Source organism: Thermobia domestica, chromosome 16 (assembly GCF_964235325.1).
Source record: "Thermobia domestica chromosome 16, izTheDome1.hap1.1, whole genome shotgun sequence".
Taxonomy (NCBI): domain Eukaryota; kingdom Metazoa; phylum Arthropoda; class Insecta; order Zygentoma; family Lepismatidae; genus Thermobia; species Thermobia domestica.
The window spans coordinates 136,534,229-136,546,675 of record NC_137469.1 but is presented as its reverse complement, the minus strand read 5'-3'; the positions used below and the strand labels follow the sequence as shown (position 1 = coordinate 136,546,675).

General features: G+C 38.6%; 1 protein-coding gene across 1 annotated transcript; it reads left to right on the top strand.

Moving 5' to 3' along the window:
* The first annotated feature begins 7,856 nt into the window (after positions 1-7,856).
* Positions 7,857-8,879, top strand: LOC145672626 (uncharacterized). Its single transcript, XM_081741785.1, has one exon. The coding sequence runs from the start codon at positions 7,887-7,889 to the stop codon at positions 8,877-8,879; it is 993 nt and encodes a 330-aa protein (XP_081597911.1). The 5' UTR covers positions 7,857-7,886.
* The last annotated feature ends 3,568 nt before the right edge of the window (positions 8,880-12,447 follow it).

Here is a 12,447-nt window from a genome sequence, read left to right as displayed (position 1 = left end):
GAATCCCAAGTAGAGGTGCAAAATGCATTTGATACCTCCTTCGCTTCACGGAACACCAACCTCTACAGCGATGGAATAAATGGCCTTCCAGAACGTTTGCAGAAAGTTGTCGATGTATTCTTAATCTTCCAGATACGTGTTAGGTGACATATGAATGGTGGTGGGTGAGAAAGCGATAGAACTTTCTTGTTTACCTTTATAGATCGGTTCTGTGTATTGAAATAGTTATGAACAAAGGTATAATGTTTGGTCGGGGGCAGTAGTTCTTGGTTAAACATAATACAAACTATCTGTAGTATAATTTATGAAATTATTATTATTAATAATAATAATAATAATAATAATAATAATAATAATAATAATAATAATAATAATAATAATAATAATAATAATAATAGTAAGAAGAAGAAGCAGCAGCAGCAGCTAAAAACAGTGTTTTTAGTTTTCTGGAAGAAAACCAAAATTTTCCAGTTTTTTTCAGGCTTCAAAAACACTAGCTGCAACACATCTTTTTTTTTTAGATTGTAGCTCGCCCCCCTTCAAAAACGACGAGCCCCTCCTACAGAAACCTGCTGGCTACACCCCTGGTCTTAGGTGATATATCGATGCGCTAAGGTGATAGGTCAAAAAGCGACAGAACTTTCTTCGTTAATTTTATACATACTATGTAAAACTACTGTATAAGTTCTAGTATCTCGAGTTCGGGAAATCGGAATGTCAAAATTCCTTCAGATTCGTGTTCCTCGTGGTCTACTTTACAAAATATATAAAAATTAGTTTTGGTCCAGTTTGCTTCCGTGGTCACTTTATGTTCGAATATCTCGAGTTCCGAAATTCGGAATGTCAAAATTCCTTCAGATTCGTGTTTCTAGTGGTCTACTTTACAAAATATATAAAAATAAGGTGGGGTCTAGTTTGCTTCCGTGGTCACTTTATGTTTGAATATCTCGAGATCGGAAATTCGGAATGTCAAAATTCCTTCAGATTCGTGTTCCTCATGGTCTAGTTTACAAAATATATAAAAAATAATTTTGGTCCAGTTTGCTTTCGTGGTCACTTTATGTTCGAATATCTCGAGTTCCGAAATTCGGAATGTCAAAATTCCTACAGATTCGTGTTCCTCGTAGTCTAATTTACAAAATACACTGCTCCACAAAACTTAAGCAACCCGAGAGAATGTGGTATAAGTAACGTGTGGGGCCCATTTAACACTGGTTAGTGGCATGCACATACACAGAGACACACAGGCAAGGCGAGCACCCACTCTATCGCATAAGCAGCACCGTTGCAAGCGCGGTAAACAAATTATGCCATGAGGCGTACACCAGAACCCAGTAATGTCCGAGGCTCCAAGCATTGAGTTAGTGGTTCTTGTGTGGGGTACACACCTTTCAATGGCTGGTAGATGACATTTGAGTGACTTTGACCGCGGGCGAATAATCCGGCGGTTGGAATTGGGCCGATCGCAAGTGGAAGTGGCGCAGGAATTCAACGTGAATAAATGTGTTGTGTCGAGGCTGTGGAGTCGCTTCCAAAATGGAGGTGAAGTCACTAGACGTCATGGAGGAGGCCGTCCGAAGAAGACGTCGGCCGTTGAAGACCGATTTCTCACAATTTCTGCCAAACGTAACCGTCAAGTTTCATGCTCTCAACTGGTCAATGAGTAGTTTCAGGCTACAGGACAACGTGAGAGTCGTGAAACTGTTCATCGGTGGCTCAATAGAGCAGGACTGTATGGAAGAAGGCCTGTGCTGTGTGTGCCATTGAAACTGGAGCACAAACGTGCGCGTTCACATGGTGTCACTAACATGTTGCATGAGGGGAACACCAGTGGGCGCGTGTCATGTTCTCCGATAAGTCGGGATTCAGCCTGTCGTCAGATTCTGGTCGGACTTTAGTGTGGAGAGAGCCAGGAACACGCTAACATCCAAACTTCATTGCTGAACGACCGTCCTATGGCGGTGGTTCCATTATGATGTGGGGTGGAATTATGCTGGATGGGAAAACGGACCTGCATATTGTGCAACATGGCACTTTGACAGCACAACGGTACCGGGATGAAATTCTCAATACACATGTGAGCAATTTCCGCGGAGCGTTTGGCCCAGACTTCCTGTTCATGGATGACAATGCCCGCACACAGCGTGCACATCTTGTGTCCGAGTATCTGGAGAGCGAAGACTATACGCGTATTGCATGACCTGCATATTCGCCGGACTTGGATCCCATCAAGCATGTGTGGGATGCGCTTGGACGGCGAATAGCACAGCGCAGTCCACCAGCACGCACTATCCCTGACCTGCAAACAGCTCTCATCAAGGAGTGGCGCCATCTGACACAAGACTTGATCAACACTCTGATTTGCAGCATGGAGGTCAGATGTCGTACCTGTATAGCTGTTCGTGGTGGTCACACGCCATATTGACTGCCTATGCCCTCGCACAATCCAGCTTCACCTGTTGAGGTATCGTTGTGCTGAACTTTTTGGTCACTCTGTACATCCTAACTGTATTGTTCGTCTTCACTTGTGTTGCATTGTGCATCTGGACGGTCTGTTTGCTCATTATACTTGGTGCAGTGATCGTGTTGTTTTATTTTCTGCCACTTTCTTCGAGTTGCTTAAGTTTTGTGGAGCAGTGTATATGAAAATCAGGTGCGGTCCAGTTTGCTTCCCTGCAGCCGAAAAGTACATTGGAAGCGTCATCAAAGAAGTAACTTAAAAAAAAAGTGCGAAGGATCCAAGGTCAGTATTTGTAAAACACAAGTTCACATCAGTACTTACGGTTTAGAATTCCCCACTTTTCTGACTTTAAAATATTGCAACCCTAATTTATCTGTAACTTGTACTGTACAACCATCGAACAATCCCTTTCGCACAGTGCTGCATATATTACCATAATAGTCTTGGAGCAAATAAAAAAAGTTAAAACACAGACATAAATCAATACAATTGTCTCGACCAATAAATGCTTTCACAATTGTTAAAAGGTGTAATTAAAAACATCAAACATTGTTTCTGATTTGAAAAGGACAAACAAGGTTTCGTTCATAAAACCGCAAACACGGTTTCGGGCGGCTTTCGCTTTCGAAAAAAGCTTCTGCGGTTTCGGTTTTGAAAACCGCATTTGCGGTTTCGGTTTTGAAAACCGCTTTTGCGGTTTCGGTTTCGAAAACCGCATTTGCGGTTTTCGGTTTTCAGAAAACCGGTTTTCTCAAAAACCGAAAACCGCAAATGTCACAAAATTCAACAGCACTACTCCAGAGACCATTGCAGCCGTTGAAGCCATCGTTTTGGAAAACCGCCGTGTGACAATAGACGAAATTGCAGCATGTGTACACATGAGTCATGGATCGGCACATCATATTGTGAATGATGTTCTCCAGTTTCATAAGGTGTCTGCAAGATGGGTGCCCCGACAACTGACGCCTGAACTGAAACCTGCTGACCCTCTTTTGGGACGAAAAGGGCATCATCTTGGAACACTACACGCCACGAGGAACCTCTGTGACGAGTGCTACGTACTCGGACCTCCTAAAAAATCATCTCCGGCCTGCCATCAAAACGAAACGACGTGGATTGCTGTCAGCCAGTGCCCAGAAGCAATGGGCGGCAGGAAGTTCCACTCCGATGAAGAGGTACGCAACGCGGTGCACGAGTGGTTGCGCCGTCGCCCAAAAGACTTTTTCTCTGCAGGTATTCAGGCTCTTCCGAAGCGCTGGCGGACTTGCATTGAACGAGGAGGGGACTATGTTGAAAAGTGATTTACTTCTGTACCCTATGTGACCAATAAATAATATTTAAAAAAAATTATGGGTTTTCATTTGACTTCCCCTCGTATATATTTGTTCCTCTGCTGTCTGCATCATCTCTGGAGACAAATGTTCCGACAAATACGCTGTAGAGTCGATTAAAAAAAACAATATCTACTCTGTCACTAATAGATATTGCGGTGCTTACCTAAATGTATTATACAAAAAACCGCGAAACTGAGAATCCGAATCTTTTCAGAGATGATATTGCATTGATGCTGTGAATCTGAGTCTTAATTAGATAGACCTACTCCTTACTTCTCTAGTTAAATTAACAACTCTGTCACCAATTCTTATGCGACCTGCCTCCCTAAACGTAAGGGCTGCTATACACTACGATATAAATCCTAGGAAATACGAGTATCTTAGGATTTAACTTCGGAAAAATATTATGACATATCCTACTGTTTTGTGCTATACACGTGAGAAGTGTTCGTATCTCACCGAATGACGTTTTTCAATATTATGAAATAGTTCTTTTAAGAAAAGTACAAGATTGATGAATTCCTATGCTAACTACACTGCACAACCTATTAATATTAATACCAGGCGCTATATTGTTAAATTGGATACCTCTAAAAATAAATAAAAGCATAAAAATCAGAAGGGTGCTGGTGTACTCTTGGCGCACTACAAAATCTTGAAGCCATACGTCACAGTTTCGCCACCCCTACTCTGCCCACTCCACCCAATAGGATCGCAATGTTTTGAGCCAACAAACATGGCGGAAACGAAAGTAGCCAATCAGACGATAGCGGAAACGAGAGTAGCCAATCAGATGTGCCGATGCTCGGTTGTTTTTTGGCTTCATTATTTAATAGGATGAAGATATATATGAGCAGATCCTCTATTTTATAAGATCCTTGGTAGAATTCAATTCTTTGCATGAAAAAAACATATTTATAAGGAGCAAATTTCTTCAAGGAATAGAATTAAATACAAAGTAATATACCAATATTTTAATATAGCAAGTGTAGGTTTACTAGTGTCAAATCATTATAAGTGTTTTACTACGGATGAAATAAGTGAGGGACAATGTTTAGCAGAAGAGGTCCAGATATTTTTTTTTCTAACAAATGTTACAATTTCCGTAGTTTCTGTTCACAATAGTTTAGTTTAGATTAGTTCAAGTCAGTTACGCTTAGAATAGGTTATATTATTTTATGTTAGATTATATTAGTATAAAGGTATATATTTTCTCTATTAATATTAGGTTAGTTTAGTTTCATTAGGTTAGATTTGGTTATAGTGTGTTAGGTATAAATACCCGCATCTTCCATTTCTCCTGTAAATTTTATATTTTTAGTATTCTCATGGACCCCTCGAGTGAAACATTTACCTAAGTGAGTGCATATAAAAGATGACTCATCATCATTATAGGTATTCTGCCCTTACTAGCAGGTAACTTGCAGCAGCTGAGAAGCTTCCATGCTCCACGGTCCTCCGCTAACCTCTTCGTCTTCACGTATGATCTTTCTGTTTTTATATCATCCATTAATTGTAGTCTCCTTCGCCCTCTGCCTCTTTTTCCCGCCACCATACCCTCTATGATATCCCTCATGATCCAACTTCTTCTTAGGCAATGTCCCAACTAGTTTCTCTTCCTTTTCTTAGCAATATCTAAGAGTGTTCTTTTCTGCCCCACCATTTCTAACACCCACTCATTCGTTTTCCGCTCGACCCAACTAATTCTTTCCATCCTTCTCCACACCCACATTTCGAATGCTTCCAGTCGTTTTTCATCATCTTTAAATAATGTCCACGTTTTCGCCGCATACAGTATAACATTCCACACGAAGCATTTTATGAGTCTTTTTCTCAACTCTCTACTCAAGCTCCCTCAAAACAGACTTTTCTTCCTCCTAAAGGCTTCTGTCGCCATTCCTATCCTTGCTTTTATTTCACGTTCTCACTTATTCGTCATTACTAAGAATACTACCCAGATATCGAAAACTATTCACTTGTTCTATTTTCTCCCCTCCCATTTTTATATTTGACACGGACCTCTTCGATCCAATCACCATGGTTTTGTCTCTCTAACATTTATTTTCATCCCATATTCTTCAAAGTCCATCCTCAGGTTTTCTAACATTATATTTGATTTCCTTTTCAGATTCTGCAACAAGCGCCATATCGTCTGCAAATCTTATGCACCTAATCATTCTACCTCCTACCGAAATGCGGTCATCATAATGTAAACTCTTTTTCACTATATCTTCTAGATCGACATTAAATAGTGTTGGAGAGAGGCAGCATTCTTGTCGAACTCCCCTTCCAATTGCACTCTCTTCCGTCAGTTCTCCTATCCTAACACTTACTTGTTGGTTCATGTATAAGTTTCTTATGAGTCTTCTATCTTTCCATTCCAACCCTATCTCCTTTAGAACTCCCAACAACAATTGCCAATTCACACGGTCAAAAGCCTTTTCTAGATCGATAAATACAACATACACCTCTTTCCCTTTTTCTATAAATCTTTCACCGATCGCCCTTAATAACCCAATAGCATCTCTTGTACCCTTACCTCTTCTGAATCCGAACTGCTCCTCCTCAACTTCTTCATTTGTTCTTCCATATAACCTGTTCAGTATTCGGAGCAGAATTTTAGCTGCATGAGATATGAGACCAATGGTTCTATAATCCTCACATCTCTTTGGGTGCGATTTCTTAGCCATCCGTATCATGATCGTCTTCAGGAAGTCTTTTGACCACTCCCCTGTCTCATGTATCCCATTGCATAGTCGGAACAATTCTTACTTTCCCTTCTCTCCTATATTTTTAATGAATTCGATTGGTATATTATCTATCCCGGTTGCCTTTCCATTCCTAATCTGGCATATAGCCTTTTAAAACTCATCGCGAAGAATACTAAATCCTTTATCATCCTCGCCTACTTGATTTTCTACTTCAACATTTAGGCTACACGGTCTCTCTCTATTCTCATGTAAGTCTTCCACGTGTTTTTTCCATCTTTCTATGACCTCATTTCTGTCGCTGACTACTTTCCCATTTTTATTTTCTACTGCCATCATAATACACCCTTGTTTCCTCCGAAATTCCACAGATTTTACCTCCTTATACATTTCCTCATATTTCCCAACTCTTTCTAATTCTTCTATGTCCTCGCATTTTATTTTGTAAAACTCTTCACTCGCTCTGTCTGTTTCTCTCCGTAACTCATTATTTAACTTTCTGTACATCTTTCTGCCCTCTTCTGTATCAACCTGTTTGCACGCCTCCCTTTCCCTTATTTTCTGCCACATCTGCTCTGTAACCCATGGTTTCTTAGCCGTTTTGTGTTCGCGGTAACCTACTGCTTCTTCTACAGCCTGCTGTAAGCAAGGTTTAATATATTCCCACTGTGCGTTACTATCTGCGCCTATTCTTTTCTGGTTTGAATATTTTTTTTTTCGAATTTTTCAACGAAAAGTTTTCTTATTTCCTAGTTTTTCAACTTTTCAGTATTCAACACTTTGTTATCTACTTTTCTTCTGTCTACATTTTTCAGTTGAATATCTACTTCCTCCAGCACAAGATTATGATCAGAGAAAATATCAGCCCCGGGAAGGGTCTTCGCTTTCTTTAAGCTATTCCGGTACCTGTCCTGAATCATAACATAGTCTATTGGTGATTTCCATGTATATCTTCTTCTCTTGTGCTGATTGAACCAAGTGTTCCCAATTACTAGTGAATTCTGTCTACAGAAATTCACTTGTCCCTGTCCCCTTTCATTCCTTTCGCCTAAACCATATTTGCCTCCGATACTACCTTTCTGTTTTTCTCCCACAACTGCATTGAAATCTCCCACTATAATTACGCATGCACCCCCCTACTCCCTATCTATAATTTCTTCTATTTTCTCATAGTTTTCGTCTACTTCTTCAGTTGGATGCGAAGTCGTCGGTGCATATGTCTGTATCTAGATCCTTCGTTTCCCCTCTAAGTCTTAACAGCATAACTCTATCATCAATAAATTGTATTTTCACTACCTTCTTTAAACGTTTTCCAAAAAAGAGTGTGCCTTCGTAGAGTGAAGACGTGTCTGCAGCGAGCTCCGGAGTGCGACCAAGCGTAACATGGGAGATACAATAAGTGCGTGGAGGGCCAGAATAGGCCTTTTTATTGCGTTAGTGAAAAACAGTTCTGATGTACAGTGTGAAAGGGGTACCAAACGCCAAAATGCATATTTTGTATACGGTTTGGTTCTAGTTACGATGCTCATAATTGGTTGTGTGGAAAGCAATCCAGGGCCCCCTCACAAATCTGAATTGGCAGATATCAAGGAAATCCTTAACAATGTTCGCAGTTCCAACGAGCAAATTGTCGTAGAAATAAAACAATTAAAAACGAGTGTATGTGAACTAACAAGTAGGTTCAACAACGTTGAATTACAGTTAAAAAACATGTCGAGTGAAGTGAGTGATTTACGAGAATATGCGAAATATTTAGAAGACAAAATCGACTATCTTGAAAACCATTCAAGAAGACAAAATTTAGTGATATATGGCATAGAAGAAAGTGCAAAAGAAACTTGGGAAGAAACCGAAACCAAAGTGAGAACAGTGATTCAGGATAGACTCCATATTGAACTACAAGACGAAGACCTTCAGCGAACGCACAGAGTGGGAAGGAAAGCGCCAGGAAGAAACCGACCTATTGTGTGCAAGTTTATTAGTGATAAAAAGAAGGAACTTGTGTTAAAAAATAGGAGCAAACTTCGAGGCACTAAAATATACGTCGACCAAGATTATTCAAATAAGGTGCGTGACGAACGGAAGCAACTTCAATTTTACCTAGATGAGGCTAGAAGGAAAGGAAGCTACGGGTATATGCAATTTCGGTTTTTATTCATAGATGGGAAGAGATTCACCCTTTGGGACTTGAAAGAAAGAGACCAGCAGCAAACAACAATGACTGCATTCCAAAGTGATAGTGTGCAACCTGAACAGCCCGGGGCTAAAGAAATCCAACAGCTGAGTTCTGAAGGCGCCACAGGGAGCAGGAAGAAGAGTTTATCTTCCCCCTCTTCGTCCAAGAACCAACTTATTGTGACAAACCCAGTCAAATGAAAAATGTGTATCAAGGACTCTCCATCTGTAAGTAAGATAATAGATAAAAATATGCATGCACCAGAATGTTTAAAAAAGAAGGTCAGTGACACGTTAACACAAATAGGTAGAACTAACTTGCAAATATATTTCCAGAATTGTCGTAGCTTACGATGTAAAAGTGAAATATTTTACACTAATGTTTTATCTTCTAACTATGATATTATTATAGCTGTTGAAAGTTGGTTGTGTGAGGGTTACTATAATTCTGAATATTTTGATGACAGATACACGGTATTTCGTCAAGACAGGAACTTGAAACTATTTGGGACATCAAAGGGAGGGGGTGTAATAATAGCAATACATTCAGATTTCAATGTTCAGTTTGTTAATTCATATGATGCAGGACTTGAATGTATTCTAATCAAACTTATAAATAAATCATTAGTTGTGTATATTTGTGCTTTGTATATAGGGCCAGAATCGAAAATAAGCACTTACGAAAACTTCTATCAATTCATTGAAAGTAATTGCCCAGTGGGTAGCTCTATTCTCTGTATTGGGGACTTCAACCTCCCGGAAATTAGCAATTCTATGTTTGACTTCACTCATTCCTCAACTAAATGTAAAGGCCTCCTCAATTTCCTGTCACTCTATAATTTAACTATGTATAATAATATACAAAATACCAATAACCGTACATTGGACCTAGTACTCTCGAATGCATGCGAAATTGAAGTAAACCGTGAAAATTCACGATTGGTACCTATAGACAATCACCATCCCCCCTTAATTATAGCGCTTTCAGTTAAACGTTTTCCGAAACAAAAAGTAAACAATAGATCATCTGGTTTTAATTTCAGAAAAGCCGATTATCATAAATTGTATTTAGAACTTTCAAAAGTTAATTGGAATTGCCTTTCATATTCAAATGACGTAAATAAAGCTGTAGAAACTTTTTATCAATTAATTGATGACGTATTTAAACAATGCATTCCAACTAAAAAGAATCCCAGTAATAAAATCTTTCCTGTCTGGTTTGACTCAGAAATAATTCGAAAAATCAAACAAAAATCGTACTATCACAAAAAGTGGAAGAACACAATAGACAATAATACATATTACCGTGATAAATTCTGTAGTTTAAGGACGGAGATAAAGACAAAAATTGCGAAAGCATACAAAGAATTCGTAGCTAACTCCGAGAATTGCATAGCAGATGATCCAACAAACTTTTGGAATTTTATCAAAAATAAAACAAGGCATTTGACTAATGGCCCCCTTATGTATAATGGTGAAAGTCTACAGTGTAACAGGGATATTGCGGAGGCTTTTGCACATTATTTTAAGTCTGTTTACAATCATGAACCTGTGAGTTATAACACTGATGCTCTAATGTCACACGAACCTAGAAGTATATTACTCGATATTTTCCAAATCACTGAAATAACAATATCAGAAATAGAACATGCCATTAAAAGGTTGAAATCTAGAACAGCGTGTGGCCCTGATGGTATCCCACCTTACATAATAAAGGGAACTATTGATATCATAAAACATCCTATACATATACTATTAAACATGTCCGTAAAATATAATGTTTTTCCAGACCGATGGAAAGAAAGCTTGATATGTCCTATTCCAAAAACTAGCAATGCTAAAAATATAGAAAGCTTTAGACCAATTGCAATTCTATCCCCATTTGCAAAAATTTATGAATATATAATACACAATCGTTTACTTAATCATGTTAGATCCAGTATCTCTGTATACCAACACGGATTTCTCAAGAATAGATCCACTTCAACTAACTTGACAATTATAACAAACTTTATAGGTTCAGAACTAGACAAAGGTGGGCAGGTGGATGTAATCTATACAGACTTTCAGAAAGCGTTCGATTTAGTTAACCACGACATTTTGCTTGAAAAACTAGCTCTTATGAATCTTTCTAAGCAAGCATTAGTACTGTTCACATCATACTTACGTGATCGCAAACAATCTGTAGCTTACAAAGGTCATATCTCCAACAATTTTAACGCTACATCGGGAGTACCGCAAGGATCAAACCTTGGACCTTTATTATTCCTCATCACTATCAATGACATAACTAAGCACATCAAGAAATCGCATACTTTACTCTTTGCAGATGACTTAAAATTATATGCTCAAATTAAATCACTTGAAGACTGTAAAAACCTCCAGGAAGACTTGGAAAATGTAAAACACTGGTGCCACGTGAATAAATTTAGCCTAAACATAACTAAATGTAAAGCTATTACATTTACTAGAAAAGGAAAATACATAAATTATGATTATACTATTGACGGTATAAATCTTTGTAGGCCGGAAACTGTTAAAGACCTTGGTGTTACCTTCGACCCAAAACTGACTTTCGCAAATCACATTGAAACTATTGCAAACAATGCTTATAAGAGTCTTGGATTTGTTTGTCGTGTAAGTAGAGACTTCCGTAGCCACATGACAATTTTAAAACTATATTATTCGTATATAAGATCCCAACTGGAATACGCTTCTGTTATTTGGACTCCTCATAATGGAAAATATATCCAGATGATTGAAAGAGTGCAGTGTAAGTTTTTGAGATTACTAATGTATAAAAAAACTGGAATGTACCCAGCATACATATCATACCCAGAACTAACAAACAATTTCAATATACCGACATTAGGGGGGCGCGGTGGCTCAGTGGTAGAGCGTTCACCTCTGGTGCTTGGGGTCCCGGGTTCGATCCCAGCCCCCGCCAAGTGAACTTTGTGGTGGACAAACACCGTGCTCGTGGGTTTTCTCGGGGTTCTCCCGTTTCCTCCCACTTTCTTCATTCCACCATTTCACTCATCTCTCGTAATCACCGTCTCCTTTAGCCTAACCGGCATAACCGTGGGACGTTAAACTCAAAGATTTTATACCGACATTAGAGCAACGTAGGTATGTTAATGATTTAGTTTTTCTACATAAAATAATAAATAATAAAATTGATTGCATAGAACTAAGTTCTAATATATTTCTGCATGTTCCGACGTCTAGAACGAGGTTAAGCAATAGTAGTACCATGTACTGTAAGAAAGCACGCACTGACATCATGTATAAATCCCCTTTATGGAGAATGAGCTCTCACTACAATAATATTGAAGAAAAGTGTGAAATGATAGACATATTCAATATGTCTGAAAAAATGTTTAGGAACACAATTTGTAGTATGATGAGCTGAGTTAATTAATGAAACAATAAAAATTTCTGTATGTTTTTCTTCTGTAAAAATAATGATATTTTACCATATATGTAAACAAACACTGTAAATGGGCAGGACGCCTGTTGTGTTGTTGTTACAATAAATAAATAAATAAATAATATTATTCCTACGCCATTATGACCGCCATTTTCATTACCTGAGTAAAACATTCTATACCCTTCGCTGCTCACCCATTACCTTCCCATCTAACTTCACAAACTCTACCAAATCTAGGTTATTTTGTTTCATTTCTTCTTTAAGATTTTCTAATTTTCCTCCCTGTAACATAGTACGTACGTTCCATGTCCCTACCCTAAATCTTTTGCTCTTCCCTGT